This window comes from Xenopus tropicalis, chromosome 1 (assembly GCF_000004195.4).
Source record: "Xenopus tropicalis strain Nigerian chromosome 1, UCB_Xtro_10.0, whole genome shotgun sequence".
Lineage (NCBI taxonomy): Eukaryota > Metazoa > Chordata > Amphibia > Anura > Pipidae > Xenopus > Xenopus tropicalis.
The window spans coordinates 44,113,513-44,132,068 of NC_030677.2; the positions used below are offsets into that span (position 1 = coordinate 44,113,513).

Here is an 18,556-nt window from a genome sequence, read left to right on the forward strand (position 1 = left end):
TTTGTGTTGTACAAGTGCATACAGCAAACTAAAAATATGTGCTATGACATATATTATTATTATGTATTGTGTGCAATGGGAAAATTGTGCATATTATTTCCACTTTTTTACATTCCCCAAAAAAATGCTTTTACAAGTGAGCTTGGGCTAAAAGAGTCTGATTCATCAACAAAAGATTGGATATTTTCCAATAAATCCCATCTCCAGATGGCATCCTTGACTCCTACAGGAGATCAGGTTCTACCAACTGATCAGCTGTTGCAAATAATCCATAATGAACTCAGCATTATAAGTGGCTACTTATTTCATCCAGAGTCAAGGCACAAGTATATTATGTACTGTATCTATTTATTAATATTTGTTTTTCTGACTTCAAAACCTTTAGCAGTATCTGCTTATTTGTGGCCTTTTGTACTGTGAAACATTTGCTTTCAGGTGGCACTTCACTTTCAGCAGGAAGTTTTTGGAGTGCAACATGCCAGAGGTTTGCAAGTCTGCCATTTTCTATGTTGCTGTAGGTATAACTAATGAATCTGCATCTGATCTATTTGGAAACAATACAGGCTGTTTCATATGGAATACTCAGAATAATCCTGTAACATAACGTTTTACAATTGTTTATGCTCCATCTGAAATATAACAGCAATGATCATAATGCGGAGTCTGTTTTGTACAACTTGCCCCACTAATTGACATACAGTATCTGTTGCTCAGTTATAAACCTTGTTACAAAGAATATGGTAAATAACATGTTTGGCAATCAAGAGAGTTGCATATAATATTTGATGCAGTAACTCACCATCCAGAAAAAAATGGATTCATGGGTTATTTACAACAACAAGCTGCCCAATGAGATTTCATGTTGTGGCCATGTCTGATGTGCGGTGTCTATATATACAAATTTCATTTTACTGAGAAGGTCCCCCTCTAATGCTGTTTGTATACAAAGTTCAAATTTGTTTTGGTAATTTCTTGAGTTAGCATTTGGCTATTTGGCCCATTACTGTCCATTTCAGTACATTGTCTTAAGAGGCCACTTGAGACTTTCTTCTAGAAGTTGGTTGATTCCTCTGGAAAGATTTAGGCTGATACTGTGAACCTGGAAGAAAAATATACAAGTTTGTCTTTAATATGGATTACATTTTTAAAATGTCAAGTACTTGATCCCAACTAATATATAATTAATACTTATTGGGGGCAAAACAATCCTATTAGGTTTATTCATTATTTAAATGATATTTCAGCAGACTTAAGTTATGGAGATCCAAATTACGGAAAGATCCCTTATCCCGAAAACCCCAGGTCCCGAGCATTCTGGATAATAGGTCCCATTCCTGTATTTATATCCCTTAATATTCAATAAAACAAAGTATTAATAATTTGATACAGGTACCATTTTTATTGTTAGGAACCAATTTGATATATTTATCTACTCTGTGATGAAAGTGCATATTTGAGCTGAAATCAACCCTGTGTACACATTGCCCACAGTGCATCTAGGAAAGGTTTAGCATATTCTCTGCCAGCAGAGAAACAACAAGGTTGTAGAGCTGGTGTGATTCTCCTTGGGGATTTAATCTGATAAGGCTGGTTGTTCAGAAGATAGAGATGACAAATACATTGTCACAACTGTTTTTGAAGAAATTATGGTTATTAGCCAGTCATAAACATGTTCCTTATCAATTCTATTCTAAGTCTAAAAGACATCTAGATTATCATAATATATAAATGGAGTTTGAAGTTCACGCTGAAAATCACAGAATAGTGTGTTTCCACAGTATTTCAGTCTTTGGTGTTGCGCTTTCAGTACATAAGTTTACTTTTATTCAGTTACATGAATATATATATATATATATATATATATATAACGTTGATAAACTCCACGTAAAGAGGCCTTCTGGCCATTGTCATTCTTCTAAAGTTAGTGTGTCAGGAAAAGCCACCAGCTACTGAGCTGTAGTGTAGAATTAATGCAAGCAGAACATACGCCACCATTGATTCAGCCTCCTCTAATCATTTGCATATGTTCTGCGTGACTATATAACTAATACCGCTCTGAGAAATAAGTTGTTCTATTCTCCCCCAGCTTCCCATGTTTCTTTGGCAATTTGGCCCAAACACTTTGTACTGTTAACTTTGCACTGCACAACTCAAGTGTCACTCTCAAAGTTTATACTTTTTATACACTTAGAAACATTAAGTCACATCTAAAGTAACAGCAAGGTTCCACATCAGGTAGGTCACGGAGATCAATAATGTGCAATATCACAACAGTTCTGAGCTTTATCTTATCAGCTGACACAGTTGAAAGGAGGTTGCTGTACTGAGGACTTCGGACATACTGCAGGTTAAAAACAAAACATATATCTTTGCTCATTGAAATCATATTTAGTAATTAATGGCTCCCTACGTGAGCAAAGTATAGGTGCGGCTGGGCGACATGCCGCCCCTAAAATTGTGCTGTCCTACGGCGAATCTGGGCCTGCAGGTGGCAGCACAAATTTTGACTTTTATAAGGTTGTGGATTACTTTGGCCAACAAAGAAGCCCAAAACTTAATACTAACAAGTTCTAGGCTACTTTTTGTTTATATCTCTATCTTTAGTTATCATTGAAAACACTAGAATATGATGGGGGACAGGCTTGTGTCTTCAGGAACAGACTACACTATTAAATGCTAACCACTAAGTGGTAATCTGTTTTTTCCATCCATAAATATTACTGTGTGCAGGAACATGGAACCAAATCCAAACTTCTAATTTCAAGTGGCTTTTAAGAGACTGAAAACTGAAGATAAAACATTTTTGTTCACACATGAACACATGCATCTGATTATACACATTTCAGTTAAGATTTAGTTACGTAAGCACAATGCAAAAAGTATGAATTAGATCCTTCATTTTAGCACTACAATAACCAGTTACTAATGATAAGATAAATATTGTATGTACTATAAAGATTGTAATTTCTTACTTGTTAGGAAAGCCTGCCCAGTCCATGTATGGTTGGTAAAATCCATGGGAGTAAATGAGCGTCTGTGTGACAATTCTGACTGAAGAAAATACATAAATTATTCCAAGTTCAGATATTCAGTGTTATTTATGACCTACTCATAATACAGATGCATTTTTTTAATGTTATTTCATTTATTATTTAGAAGACATGAACTGTGGTCAGTTTGGCAACACCAGTGGGATAAAACAAAAAGGTTTATGTTGAGTCTGATGCCTGTATAGTTACAAATGACATTGACAGGCTGATTACATTTACCTCCTGCGGCCAATGATTACATCCACAGGATAATGCATAGTTGATGGAACAGGTTTTCCAGCACACCAAAAAAAATCTGTTCCATCTCAAACTGATTCCATTAGAAACATCAGAATAATTGGAAATATTATTGTATTTTCTGTGTATGATAATATCACATTTTAAAGGTGTGTATGCTAATGTGAATAGGAACTTACTCTAAAGGTATGCGTAGTGTTTGGTCTTGAAAATTGCTCTTGAGGTGCAGTCCTCTCTCGTGGGAGTCGGCGACCTGCACTATCAGGTACGGCACTAGATACTCGGCTGTGGGGGGGCCTGGTTTTGTTCTGAGAAAAAGAAAGATTTACATTATGGCTGCCAGGATCCTTCTGTTTCAACAAAGCATATCAGGGATATGGAAGACCTGCCTAATAGTTGGGAAATACATAAGCATATACTAGGCATAAGTTTATGTTTTGCCTCTTTAGTAGATATAAGTAGATTTAGTGGGCTGAATCTTTGTCTACTTTGCCTGATTTCTGTCATTTTTGGTCCTTTCAGTCAGGACCACGATCTCACATATATTAGTAACACAGAAATAGTGATACTCTAGGTAGTGCAGTATCTGCAAGCAGTATAAATTCCTACAGTGGATACATATATTAACATGAACAGGAATATGATTTCTTTATATTTTCATTACATAACACAAAATATAACAGTATGCCTTTATAGTATGTACACCTTGTGCTTTTTGATCAGAGCAAAAAAGAGAATGGTTTGCTACCATATTACCAAGTCAAATGATATTTTAGTTACATTCTATTTACAGTTAGTCAGCAAGCAGCTGGCTAAATAAAGCACCTAGAGAACCGATTACTATCGAGACACTCTCATACCTGAACAATCGCTGGTTTCAACTGGCTATAAAGTTAATTATTTCCAATCTATCACAAAAACATATGCACTATTAGAAACTCACAGCTGAATGCCGAGATCCGGGGACTGGCAGGTATTGCTCGGCCACTTCTGCGTTAATGGGTGGCAATTTATTTCTGTTAGCTTGGAAGGATGGTGACGGTAACCGGTCAAGCCCCGTGTATCTGAAATGCAAAAAAAAAAAAAAAAACGTTACTGCACTAAGTAAATATATTTTATTATAAAAATAAACTTACACCTTCCCAAAGCCTATAAGTTAATTGTTTAAAAATGTCATTGATGTGAAAATGCTAGATTCATTTATAATTACAGTTCGTAATTCAATACTTTTTGGAATAGAGTCCAAATAAAGGGAAAATGCCAAAAGGAAATCCATGCGCTAACTCTTTTTGTAGAGAGGATTTAAAAGTTCAGCTTTGCCTATACAGGTATGGGACCTGTTATCCAGAATGCTCGGGACCTGGCACTTTCCAGATAAGGTATCTTTCCGTAATTTGGATCTCCATTCCTTAAGTCTACCAAAAAATCATTTAAACATCATTTAAACCCAACAGGATTGTTTAGCATCCAATAAGAAGGAATTATATCTAAGTTGGGATTAAGTACAAGGTTCTGTTTTATTATTACAGAGAAAAAGGGAATCATTTTTAAAAATTTTAATTATTTGCTTATAATGGAGTCTATGGGAGATGGCCTTTCCGTAATTCTGAACTTTCTGGATAACGGGTTTCCGGATAAGGGATCCTATACCTGTATATTATTCCATACTGCTATATGAGTCTTGTTGGAAAAAGAGTAGTCATGTACCAAATCATATACAATGTATGATGTATATGATATGAAAGTATGGTATAGGAGGGAAAGAATACATTTCAAAATATCTTTTTAGCATTCTCACTAAGATCCCCCTTTAGATTCGTAACACAGAAAGGAAAATATGCAAGGACAATAAAAACGAACTGCAAGCCATGCAACAGACAAGAAACACAATAAGCTTAATTGCATTAAACATACAGTTTTGTCCCTCTTAAGACTTCATCACTGTAGACATTCGGGGTTTTGGACCGCAGAGGATCAAGAGTAATAGAAGGCAGGCGGCGCTGTGTTGGCGTTTTCCTAGAAGGTGTTTGCAATATTCGTGATGAGGAGAGAACACTGTTATCACTTAATCTTCCCAGTCTGTTCCGTGCTGAGTTTAAGACTCGGGGTGCAATGTTAAAGCTTTTATCTAACTGTTCATTTCTGCAGAAAAAATGAAATCAGATAACCAAATAGCTTTGAGTCTTGTATTGGTGCAGATTTTTCATCATAAACACACCATTTCATTTCACTGCCATCAAGGCTTTTGGCCAAAGTACTTAAAATAAAACTTTTCATAAATATTTCAAAACTTGGGTACAAAATGTCCTTCTGCTCAAGAAAGGTAGAATTTTGTTATTCCATGCACAGGAGTTCCCTGTTACTTAGAGAAGTTTCCCTTTAATTCAGTTGTAATAAAATGTTGCATCTAATGTTAAAATATAATTTAATGTTAAAGAAATGTGGCATCTAATATTTAAAGCCTGCTTAGGGCTTCCCCTGGTAAAAAACAAAATCACATTATACTAAGCACAATTTGTCCCCCAGAAGACATCTACAGAAGGTGATGAGACATTTCCTGCATGGCCTCTACTTACTGCATCTTCTCCGCAGATCCAGCATGTCGGTGCTGCAGGGGTTTGGCCTGAATTGTCATAACACCATTCAAGTCATTGTATAAATTGCGATTTGCCTGCAAATATATATATTATTAACATGAATGCTTTGCACTACTTACACTGAATTGCAAAAATTATATGTTAAATATAATATTCTTAGAGTTTTCAAAGTTCCGGTCCTATGGCTATTTAGAGCTGCAAGTCAATGTCATTAGCTAGCTGTAGGCAGACAGCTACTTGCATAAGTCATATCTAATTTAAGCACCATAGCAGAACTTTGTTTTAAAATGAAAAGGGATATATAAAATATACAGACATTTTCCCTTCCCTCTTTTATTATTATTCAGGTATAATGAGAACAGCTGCTATGCAATTTAACTGGCTATAAGGAATAGGATGCCAAGTGGACATATGGTCTGATAGTTCAATATGTGACATAAGCACAACCATAGCTTTAGGGATCAAATAGGATTAGACTCTGGGTGCAGTTACCACTCAATGTGTGTTTTATAACACAACACTACATCTAGGATATGATTTCAGAAAAAGTAGAAATTTCTTTAAAAACAATTATTAAAACCAGGCCAGGATCACTCAGGATTGCAGCAGTAAGGATTTCCAAGCCATCCCCACCAGACCGTAACAGCACCTGCCATAGACACTGTATTCCCATTCATATGTGAATAAATGGGAAGTGGCTTCAGGGTGAGGAAGTTACTTTTTATCAATGTGGATTTTGTACCAAGGCCAGTCCAGAGCCCTTTGTGCCATTAGACTTATTTGTTGTAATAATTATTTGTCCCCACCCCTGCAATAGCTACTCTCATGTTTACTCCTGTTGATAAAATAAATAATCGTTTTTCTACACAAGTGGGGAGAAATAATTATTATGACCTTATTATTTTTTTTCTCCAAATGTATCATGCTCACAGGAGTGAATGCAAACCTGTGCATGTAGCTGTATCTTGCACACATAAAGCTACAGCCCAATCTCAGATATGGGTGTGTAAAACTAATAATTATAGGAGCTGTTCAAGAGCAAGCACTTTGACATAAGCCTCTTATTCCTGGTATAAATCTAAAATAATGTGGACATTTCATTACAGTTCAGTAAATGCACTACCCTGAACTCTGGGGTGTTTATCTTTGCTTTCAGAAAATACTATTTACAATATGAAATCCACCACTCCTCTACAGTCAGTTTAATAATTAATGAAAGAAGAATCTCCCAAAAATAATGAACCCTAAGTGCACCTATTAGATAAAAACTGTTTCCCCTGCTGCAGGTGCAGATTACCTGGGGGAAACAATAATAAAGTTTCATGATGAGTGCTCTGCCACCTGCATGGTAGCTGACTCCATATTGGGGCACATGTATTTGCATAATGAGCTAGTGACCCAGCTCACTAATGCCCATAATACTACTGTTTCCCCCATTTGGAGTTCAGACTCTGTTTGCCAGCTGATAAATATAATAAATATATATAATCCTCTAATGGGGGGATTGTTGAAACCCTAGCACCTGGATATTTCATATATTTTTTATATTTTGATTGTTTGTAAAGGGCAAGAATATCTTAGCCCGTAGTGCCCTCCATTATTCTAAATTCTGTTAGCCAGCTACTCTGAGTTGGAAACAATTGTCCTGTGATGGGTGTCCTTTTTCATTGTTTGTGATCATCATATAATACATTTTACTGATATGAATAATGATACATACACTATATTAAATGCTGTTGTTTTTATGTATTTACCTGAGATGGAAACAGGTAGGAGCTGAATGATAAACTTCTTGCTTCTGAACCTCTAGATGGAGGGACACTTGCTGACTCTGAAATAATACGTGGGACTGGGATTGGAAGATACTTATTGTCATTTGACTGGCGCTTCTCCGTTTGCTTTAGCTCCTCTGTAAAAAAACATTGTATGTTACTTGTTGCAATTGGATTCTGTCTTACCAACTGGACACTAATTTTGTGTGTATATGCACAAGTATACAGATTACAAGGCAGGTAATACAAGGCATGTGTCTTTGTAAAGTACTGCACAATATGTTGGCGCTACATAAAGCAGAATAATAAAATGTTATCAATATAAGATAACAGGAATATGATGGCAATCCTGGGAACATCGGTAACAGCTAAAAGAATGTTGCATAACTATTAAAAAAAACACAGCAAATAAACTTTGCTCAGTTTGTGATCCCTTTAAAGTTGTGTGTTGTCACAGTTACAGTATATAGAAAATGATCACAGGCTTCTGGAGCACAGTATTCATGTCAGAAACAGAAACCTACCCAATGCTTCTTCCCAGAATCTTTCAATGAGCTCCTGCAAGGAATCAACTGCTTTCCTCCAGGCATCATCAAATACTTCTGCGGCCACAGTGTCTTTCATGCAGGCATTAGGAGAGACAGGAGGAATGCCACGTTTATTCCTCTTTCGATGAAGATTAACTTTCTTTTGATCCAAACCCTCATCATCACTAATGATTAAAGCAAACTTAGCTTTACTACCCCTAAAACAACAGGCTGCCATGCAGGCAGCACAGATGTATGACCAAAAATGCAGCTAATATGAACTAAATTAGCCCAAATACAGTTAATAAATAACAATCTATAAAGGTATACTTTGTGACAGGGGCAAAAATTAGCTTGTCCATGAAAATTATTTAATGGACAAGGTACATAAAGAAGATCAAGGTGACTCACCCTAAACAATGTAGGGACTAATTTTTTGGGTCCAACCCAGAGGTTAATAATGCCTGACTTACATACATTATGTTAAAAAAATGAAAACAATATAATTTATAAATGATTACAATAATTGTACTTTTTTGCTTTATAACAGCATTAGACACTACAGAAATAGAATCAACTGTATGGAGTGCTTGGGGCGGGGTTTTTTTCTTTGGAGATCCATGGCGTAAAGATTTTTCCCCGATGTTTCTTCTTCTTTTGTTGGCTAACATGGCCTTAGCCTTAGCACTTGTTTAAAACCCAAACTGCATTTCAGGCTTGGGTCAGTGCTGCAAACATTGCTAAAAAAAATAAAAGGCTGCCAATATGGTATCCCTGGGAAAAGCTCCATGAGGCTTGATCATGTTCTGCCCCAAAAGGCAGAGCTGTTCTAAAATCTTGGATTGCCATAATCATCTAAATACAATGATGTTGCACACAATTTTATCATGTCCTGTCGTTTGACTTGAAGTGTTTCAGAGATCTGATACAGGTATGCGACCCGTTATCCAGAATGCTCAGGACCTGGGGTTTTCCGGATAAGGGATCTTTCTGTAATTTGGATCTCCATAATTTAAATCTGCTAAAAATCATTTAAATATTGAATAAGCGCAATAGGATTGTTTTGCCTCAAATAAGGATTAATTATAACTTAGTTGGGATCAAATACAAGGTACTGTTTTATTATTACAGAGAAAAAGGAAATCATTTTTTAAAATTAGAATTATTTGCTTATGATGCAGTCTATCGTAGATGGCCTTTCCGTAATTTGGAACTTTCTGGATAACGGGTTTCTGGATAAAGGGATCCCATATCTGTATATGTTATTTGGCCAAATAGGTGAAATGGCTTATTTCTGGGCCTGAAAAACTGTAAGAAATTAATGCTCTAGGGTGGGATTGAAAACATTCAGTATGGGCTCTGTCAGGTGTTTTTCACTTTGAAATGAAAGGGAAGTCTCAAAAACTCGAGGATTATTTTGAAATACTGCTGAAATACACAGATGGAGAAAATTCTCAATTTACTTATTCAAACTGTAAGAACGGATTGGTTATTATGTGTCCAGCTCAATGCAGAGTCAATTTTCTGTTCAGCTTCATATGAAATAAACATATTTTTCTGTGTTAAGCTGGCCGTGCTACCAACTAGTTTGAAGGTACAATAACAAAAAATATGATTTCCCAAACTCATTTTCCAGAAGAAAATTGTGGTGCAAAAGCACCCTGGCTGCCTAGAAGGGCATCAACATATGTCCCAAAAAGAACAGAACAAAGTGTCGCACAAGTGTCGTAGACTTGTACCCCTGAAATATAACCTGTCACATTCTGTGAATAAAAACAAATAAATTAAGCACCCTTGTTTACTTTAGTGTGTGAGGTGCCTTATTGTATTTCTTTGTGGCAATAAAAATGGTCACAACTGTATGTGCATTGGAATATAATTGTGCATTACTTATTTATAGCAAAACGTATTATTTACTTTTCCCTGCTGTCAAAAGCGAGATATTCCTCAACAGTACCATCCATGCCATAAATCTCTTCCTTGAGAAATGAATAGGACGACAGCTCAGACATTCCTGGGCTCCCATTGGTGGCAGAATCTTGCACTTTGTGTAGTGGAGATGCTCTGGGTACAAGCTTTGACCCGGAGATGCAGAGCCTACATTATAAATAAAATAAAAGAAATTAAAAGATTATTAAAAAATCTAACAATTTAATTAGTTTGGTTCTCTTTTAATTCAAGTAGCCAATAGCCACTTAAGTCAGCGTTTTTCAGCGTTTTTGCCTGGTGTGCCGTAGGTGCAGACAAGACTCCCCCGGTCCCCTCTGGGACACCTTCCACTTCCTGGCTCCCTGATGCCCGGAAATCGTCACTGCCTGTGACGTCATCCGGCATCAGATCCAGGAGGGCGGAGCAACCAGAGAGGAGAGGCAGCACTATCCTGCCCTGGCACAACCTGACCGGGGGGAGCAACTGCCCTGGCCCTGCCCCGACAGACCAGATCCACCAGGGGCCAGGCCCATGCACAGCCGCCCTACTCCCCACCGGAGGACAATCCCGGGACACCCCTGGATGCCGCACCCCAAGACAGCCTGACATGTAAGAAACCAATTAATAATAATATATATATAATATAAAATTTTTGTGTGTATATATATATAATATAATAAAGTAATTATAAAATACTTTCTTTGTGTTTATTTGATTCCTATTCAAGAGAATTACTTTATATATAGTCAATATAGGCACAGAGTTAAATTTTTTAACATTTTCTAATGGTGGTGTGCCTCGTGATTTTTTTCATGAAACAAGTGTGCCTTTGCCCAAAAAAGGTTGAAAAACACTGACTTAAGTAACCTTAACATCTTTACCATAAAGACTATAACCCCCATATGTAATAAAAGGCAGTAAGTTTTCCCAATAGCAGTAACCCATAGCAATCAATAAAATGTTTGCTTTAAAAGTGTTTTTACAAAAAAAATAGCAAAAAAAAAGTATGGGTTAATTTTTAACTGTAATAACTAGTGCTGTTTCTCCCCCACTGAAAAAGCAAGAAAGTCCATGTAGGATTAAGGGCCTAACGGGCCAAGAGCTTAGGATTTGTATGTGCATAATAAGTCAGATACATATGGGTCTCAAAGTGTGCTGTACATCGCAGAGAAGCAAGTCATGTAAATGTTGCCATGTGGCTACAGATTATCGCTACCCAGAAAATGTCAAATCCAGCACTGATTATCAGTTGCAGTTGGTGATTTATGTCACTTGTCACATTACTCACTAAAACTTTTCAAAAAACAATCTACCCATGTACCATTTTATGTAATACACCAACCATAATGCTTACCCATTGTGTTACTATCTCACAAATGCCAGTAAGTGTCACTGCTACAGAAATGAAACAACAAAGCCTGGCAAAAACTGCATCACACTCACTGAGATATTTCATTTAGATTAGGGAGGAATGGGGAGTGTGGTTCATTGTGTAGTGATATCATGCAGTTTCCATCAGAGAATGAAACATGAAATGTCATTGGAATATAGGGTAATTAAGGCAGGTCACTGCAAAGCAACACTGTAGATATAGACCTTGCCAATCAAAGTACTGTAGCTGGAATTATTCATGGAATGAAGGCTGGGAATTCAGGGAGGACATGTCTGCTGGTTTTCATTGTATCTTCAAGCTCCATGGAAATGGAAATTCTCAATAACTGATGGAATGTCTGATGGAATCACTGTACTGGCAGGAATTTTTAAGCTGTTCTTGAAAAAAATGAAAATGTACTAAACGCTAACCCTCGCAAACTGCCAGTATATACCAAAGATTGCTGCATGTTGTTAAAAGGAATACCTGGAAGTTCTACTCATAAGAAAGAGATGCTTAGCTGGCTGGATGTATTACAGTCCAGTGGCAGTGAGCACCACCCACAACATGTCCTACTGATGAATTACCGGTATATCAGGTGCCAATAAACCCATTCTGAGTCCTTAAATATGAGGAAAAGATAATACTTTGATCCTAGGAATCCTCCTAGTGAAAAGAGGGACAATCTGCTCTTAATACTGATTAATTGATGCTCAATTTAACCATATAGCGAAAATGAACTGGTGCAGATTAGAAGAAAAATCTTACCTCTCTCCTCCAATCCACCGACAGTGACAAGATACAAGGAGGTGGTAATAGTAGTACAGAGTTCATTCCCAGTGTGCACTCTTATTATAAATATATAGATACATTTTATTTCCAAAAGTGGTGTCTAATTCTTCAAAATCATTGGCCAGTTATCCAAAATACCAAATGAGTCCAAATTACGATTAAATGTGATACCACACAAATAAGCCAGTGTTTATGGCCCTGCACTTTAGAATGGGTGTCTCTGCACGATGTGCCTCTAGGTGGCAACTGTGAGCTAAAACAAAAGGTAGAACACAGTCGGAAGTGTACCTGCACATTGCCCCACTAAATTAGATATTTTATCCTGGTAGGTACAGAGAGAGAGAGAGTTTAGAATGCACTACTTACTCTTTCATGTCACTGCTGCTCTCCCCAAGATCAGATAACGAATGAACATATGCATTGCTGGGTGATCTGCTCTGGAAATGCTGGAAGCCTTCATCCTTTGGCAAAATAAGCTGTTTTCCTAATATTCTAAAGTACAGACATATAAAAAAAATAGCAGGAATCAGTGAATTAGCAGGTGCTTATATGCTTTCAATATGTTTATACTGTGTGTATCAAAATATGAATAACTTGTTCTTATGTAAATTCTGCACTGGCAATTAGGGCTGGGCGATATACCGTTTAATACCGAATACCGGTGTTTTTTTTAAAAACTATATTCATTTTTCAGATACCGCAATACCGAGGTGTCAGGGTACTCACCCGTGCGGCCCGGTCTCACGCGCGTCCTGTTGTCCGCGGGTCGTTGCGCACGCGCGTCGGTGTGCGCTTGCGTCAAAGCGCACATACATGTCAAAGCGTGCATATCCATGACTCGCTGACGGCGCCGGTTCTGCGCATGTGTGGGGGGTATTTAAAGCTATCAAACGCCTCCTCCTGTGCTATGTTGTCTGCGGCCTTGCCTGGGAAACTAAGCCTGCCTGATTTACCTTACGACTTTCTGTTGCCGATCCTTCGCTTGCCTGACTCTGATTTTCAATACTGCAGTAATTATTCTCTAATTTATTAGGAAATGGGGTTAACACCTAATCATACATGGAAAAAAAATACCGTCAAATACCGTGACACCGAAATAATTTTGAAAAATACCGTGATATAAATTTTTGGTCATACCGCCCAGCTCTACTGGCAATATTAGAACTGGTGCTGCCCAGTAATCACATGGGAGACAGCATCTTTGGGTTCTGTTTTTATAAAAATACATTTTAAAAAAATTTTAAGCTAAAGAGGAGGTGATACAAGCACGTATGCACAAAGTGTGAAAAGCAATACTGTCATGGGAGTGAGGGTAAAAGGGCAAGAGAAAGGAGATAATGAGATGGAAGAAACTGATATAAGATCAGATCAGAAGGATACAGATTGAGGAACGTAACCGAAGAGAATACGGTACTAAACTATTTTATAGCTGAGAAGTCTAGAGGAAAGGCAAGTCATTAATAAGAATTAAAGGGGCAGTTCATGTTAATGTTTGTGTAACGTGTTATGAAGACAGTAATATCCTAAAACAATTTGCAACTGTATTTCATTTGTGCACTTAATGTTCAGTACTTTTAAATGTATCTGTAAATGTTGCTATTGAAATTGCTCTTGTAAATGATGCTATTTGTTTATCCCCTTCTGTTCTTTGAGTCTTAAAAAAATGTAACAACATTGTTTCAGAAGTCAGAGCCAAAAATTGGTACAAAATTGCCTTTTCCTGCATTCACTCTTCAATACCTATTTCTGCATCGATATGCTGGTTGCGCCTATTCAGCTCACTTTGGTCAATACAATTTTTTTTTTTCCCTGGGCCAGGATACCTTGTAGCACAGTGCCATGTTGCCATTTTTCTTACCTTTGTCAGACACCCTTTGTCAGACCTAGACCCCTTAACAGACCTAGACTTACACACGTGAATTTGAGTCAGTGTCAGACTGGGCCCCGGCCCTAGTACCTTCAATGGCGCCCTAGCAAAACCTTTTGTCCCGCCCGGTCAACGTCACGACCAATATCCAAATCTTTTTGGTTGTCTTGTCGATTCGCCATACACGCACCAAAATATCGTACGAAACTAGGTTTTGTACAATAATATTGGTGAGTGTATGGCCAGCTCTAGTCTATTCTAGGGATCCCATGGAAAGCTGATGGCACTGTGCTACAAAGATACCGAGTTGGTTGTGTTTTATTCCTTAAAGAAGCACTGACCTTGAAAAAAAAACACTTTTCTTCCTCTGCATTGACTTAAATAGATTACACCAGCTCTGAGGTAGTCTAAATATTGTTGTACATTTTTGGAGTAAATTAAAATACAAATCTTTATAAGTATCACCACTTTAACTTGGTAATGGATTGTACCTGCTGATTTCAGCAATGTTGATGGATGTTATTAAATCATAATAAAATTGTGATAAATCATGTAAAATCCAGAGAAAAAAACAAAGCTTGGTTAACAGGTTTTTTATTTTACACCACATTTTACACACAAAAAAGATATTACGGAGCTTGATAAATATGGTTGGGAAGTTTTGTTGATTTCAAGTCAGGAGCAGATATTTACATAACCCACAAACACTGTAATTACTGCCAGGCTAATCGTAATTCCAGGGTTCTCTTTCATCAGTGTGTGCCCATGTGCATAATATATCAAAGTTGGCTGAAGGGGTGCATTGGGGTATTATGGCGCAAACATATTTTAAAGGGGTGGTTCCCCTTAAAGTTGCACCTTTGCAACCAGGAAGCTGCTATTCAAAATTGGAGAGCTACAGAACAAAAAGCTTAGTAATTCAAAAACCATAGACAACAAAAATGAAGACCAATTGCAAATTGTCTCAGAATATGCTAAAAGTTAATTTAAAGGTGTATGCACAATTCTGCATGCGTATTTGAGCTTGCCTTTATAAATGGAGCCCCCCATTTACCCATTACAAAAGATACAGCATATCACATGACAAATAAGGCTAGTTGTTCTGCTATTACCTCAAATGAAGGGATCGCTTAGTCCACTCTTTCCCCTCCGCTTGCAGGGTCTTGTTTTGTGAGGTGATGTTACCTTCAAAAAGCATTTCATCCACATCCCAGAATAACTGATGTACCCGCTGTGTGTTGGCTTTATCAAACTCCTAGCAAACATGGTACAATACAAGGCTCTGCATAAATACAAGCAATATCACGTTCATGTTCAAATAGCATTTTGTGTAGAAGATAAATGGTTTCTTTTTATTGTTATCTGACTCACTGAATACACACACTGTCTCACTGTCTCAGTAAGTGACACACACCACACGCTGAGTAAAGTGATTGCATTTGATTTACTGTGCAGTCTATTATACAGAAATACTTTTTTTTTGTTTGCCAGCTGCAGCTCAATTACTATGCCTGCTGGAAACCATTTCTGCAGTTGTGTCAATCTCCAGTCAGAAATGCAATGTTTGGAAAGAGGTGACATACATCATCTGTCCAGGAATAAACGGAGCTTCTCTCTGTGGACAAGCCAGTGGTATAGCTTTGTATCCCCGACCAGGAATGATTTAGATCAGTTGGAGTGGTCTGCCCACTGGACGTCAAGGAGGATATGGATTCACTGTTAAGAAAAAAAAATGAAAATTATTAGCAGCATAAACTGCCAGTAAATTTTCTTCCTAAAGTTTGGGGAAAAAAGTAGTACTTGGATTTACCTGGGGGTGCCTAACCAATTGGAAGAGCACCTGAAGTGTCATGAGATCGCACCCTCTAACCCCACTATGCTACTCTGCATTTTTAATGTCGCATTTACATTTTCTGTGCATGGTATTTCTTTGCCCAGTATGGGTTATGTCCTTTTATTAAGCACAGTTCTTAAATATTCAGTGTCTATTTTTCATTTTAAGAGGCAACCCATTCTTTTGACTTTATATCAATAACTGTGGACACTGCAGCCTTCGGATCTAAACAAACTGGCACTCAGCTTCCATTCCTGTGTGTGAATGACTAAAATGACTAAGAACCAAGTTTTAAAGGCAGTGTTCCTAACTCATCTTTCAGCACTAATGGAACACAAAACCCAAGTGCTGTCTGATTGTTTATGAGGCCGTATACAGCAATGTTTGACCTGTATTCACCCTCAAGATATAGCCATAACCAGTGGGTGGGCTTGACCAGATATTGTAATTGGCATTGGAAGAATTCTGCCCTAACACATGTATGCAGGGTTTATGCATTTATACGTATACATTTAAAAATGTATGTTGTTCTGTGTCACAGTGCACACTGATTTTTGTTGCCACTGTCACTTTTCACCTTCCATTCCATTTTCAGTTCTAGTTTCTTCCATCTCATATCTTTCTTATATTCTCATTATTTATCCTTTATGTTCTGCTTCTTAACTTAAAGAGACTCTGAAACCAACTGTAAAGCTGTCCCACTGCGCCCCCTAGTTGATGAAAAAATGTAATTACACATGTAAACCTATTCACCAATGAGAATTTTACTGACCAAAACCTTAATTAAAGATGCAAGAGAATTGACTAATAAGAGTGATGATTCCCAGCACTATGTCAGGCATCTTCCTGTTATCTTACATATAGAGATAAATATGTAATTTTTGCCTTCATTACATGACACTGGAATCAGACAGGGAGATAAAGGCCAGGCTTGCTCTGTGCTGGGAAACTGTACTTAATGCTCCCAAATCAAATTGCAGGAACAAAGAACATGGAGCCAGATTTATACACATCAGCTGGGATTCTCATTAGAGAATTATTTTGCATTTCAATGCTGCTGTGGGCACTGGAGAGCTTGAAAAGTTTTTTTGTGCAATACTGTTTTAAGAATACAACCCTGATGTTGCTGGACTACAGCTCCCAGCATGCCTCTACCTTCATTATATATTACATTATTCTGGGATTTGTAGTCCAGCAACATCTGAGTAAAGTTTGGTTGAGCAGTGCTGTGAAGCAGGGTTTAGTGTCCATTTAAACATATATTTGTGTCTCTTGCCCCAGCTTGTTGGTGTGTCTTTGTGGCTAGTGTGGTAGGTTATGTGTTGTCTGCATGCCTGTATGGTGAGAAAGTGTACTGTGTACATTTGGAGGTGCCAAAGCTGGGTTCACCACATGAACTTTGCTAATCTTCTTAAGAATTTAGATTACTGGTTGATCTTTGTGACCCTAGTAAATATATATTCTTGCTGGTACCCAATATTTGTTTCCTTTGGTAGCGAAATACACAGTGATGTTTCCTATATTCACACATTCCTTGTGTTTCATTTTACAATAGTTCAGCAGAGAAACATGCACACTTTGGTGTTGCTTTCTGACACGTTGCCCATTACATTCCATATTAGTAAGAACCCAGTTTAGTACATACCATGTGAAATTATGGATAGCCTCCTGTACAGGTTTTGTAAAATGTTCTGGAAGAGAATCTTGAACATTGTCCGAAAGGTAATGATCAGCACCTCCCCTTGTTATTCCCTTCCTAAAATACAACACAGAACACAACATGGTTACACCTGGCAGCCAGTAGAACCTGTAAAGGCAAACCTAAGAATGAATTATTCTGGTGTTGTGAGATAAGAATGGAACATCTGCCTTCTGGAATAATACCAATTGACTTTTATTGCACTTGGAGCAACAATCATACTACTTATTCTGTATAGCATATTGCAATGAATAATGGTGGCCATACGTGTTAAGATTTTTCTCTCTCTTATGACCAATTTCAGTGCAATCTGACAAATCCGTCAAATTATTGTATAGTTAGTGGATACTGGACGATCGCACATCTATCGATTTTCATTGTTAGCAATGAAATTTGCCTATTGTCCAATTATTTGCAGGACCAAGCAGGTAGTTTTTCTAGCTTTAACGTGTATGGTCAGCGTTAGTTATTGTGACCTTATCTTCTGGACACACTGGCTCTCAGCAAATCTGCTGGCAGCCAATCAGAAATTAGCTTTGCTTATTTTAGCACATATAAAATAAAAGCAGGTAACTAGTTACTACATATGGGTTCAAACTGGACCCTAAGAAAATACAGATTCACCTGAAAGATATCCATATCCATATGTACCCTGTCTTGGTTGTGAAGCTTTTCATATATAGAGTGACAAGTTATGGCAAAATGTCTAAACTCAATGCCCAATGAGCAGTCACACTTAGGACTGTTTTTATAGTCGTTTCTTTTAAGAGTGGACAAACACATGTCTCTCTCTCAAAGGAGGTTGCCCAACGTTGTACCAAGTTGACTTTTAAGTCATTTGGAGAACCTTGTTCCTTGGATGGTTCTCACAACATATACC

At 37.5% G+C, this 18,556-nt stretch overlaps 1 protein-coding gene across 3 annotated transcripts in view; it reads right to left on the reverse strand.

Moving 5' to 3' along the window:
- Nucleotides 1–331: 331 nt before the first annotated feature.
- Nucleotides 332–18,556, reverse strand: part of fam149a (family with sequence similarity 149 member A) — a 47,945-nt gene continuing 29,720 nt past the window's right edge. For 2 of the 3 annotated variants that reach the window (XM_004911184.4, XM_002934403.5), the window contains exons 2-14: nucleotides 17,623–17,733; nucleotides 15,727–15,859; nucleotides 15,256–15,398; nucleotides 12,643–12,768; nucleotides 10,101–10,280; nucleotides 8,181–8,368; nucleotides 7,639–7,793; nucleotides 5,864–5,958; nucleotides 5,202–5,429; nucleotides 4,231–4,351; nucleotides 3,467–3,595; nucleotides 2,973–3,051; nucleotides 332–1,099 (exon numbers count right to left, since the gene is read on the reverse strand). In XM_004911184.4, coding sequence (XP_004911241.2) covers nucleotides 1,026–1,099; nucleotides 2,973–3,051; nucleotides 3,467–3,595; nucleotides 4,231–4,351; nucleotides 5,202–5,429; nucleotides 5,864–5,958; nucleotides 7,639–7,793; nucleotides 8,181–8,368; nucleotides 10,101–10,280; nucleotides 12,643–12,768; nucleotides 15,256–15,398; nucleotides 15,727–15,859; nucleotides 17,623–17,733 — 1,762 coding nt within the window. In that variant the 3' untranslated portion in view covers nucleotides 332–1,025. The remainder of the gene's footprint in view (nucleotides 1,100–2,972; nucleotides 3,052–3,466; nucleotides 3,596–4,230; nucleotides 4,352–5,201; nucleotides 5,430–5,863; nucleotides 5,959–7,638; nucleotides 7,794–8,180; nucleotides 8,369–10,100; nucleotides 10,281–12,642; nucleotides 12,769–15,255; nucleotides 15,399–15,726; nucleotides 15,860–17,622; nucleotides 17,734–18,556) is intronic. The other variant, XM_012955655.3, reaches the window with a different exon arrangement.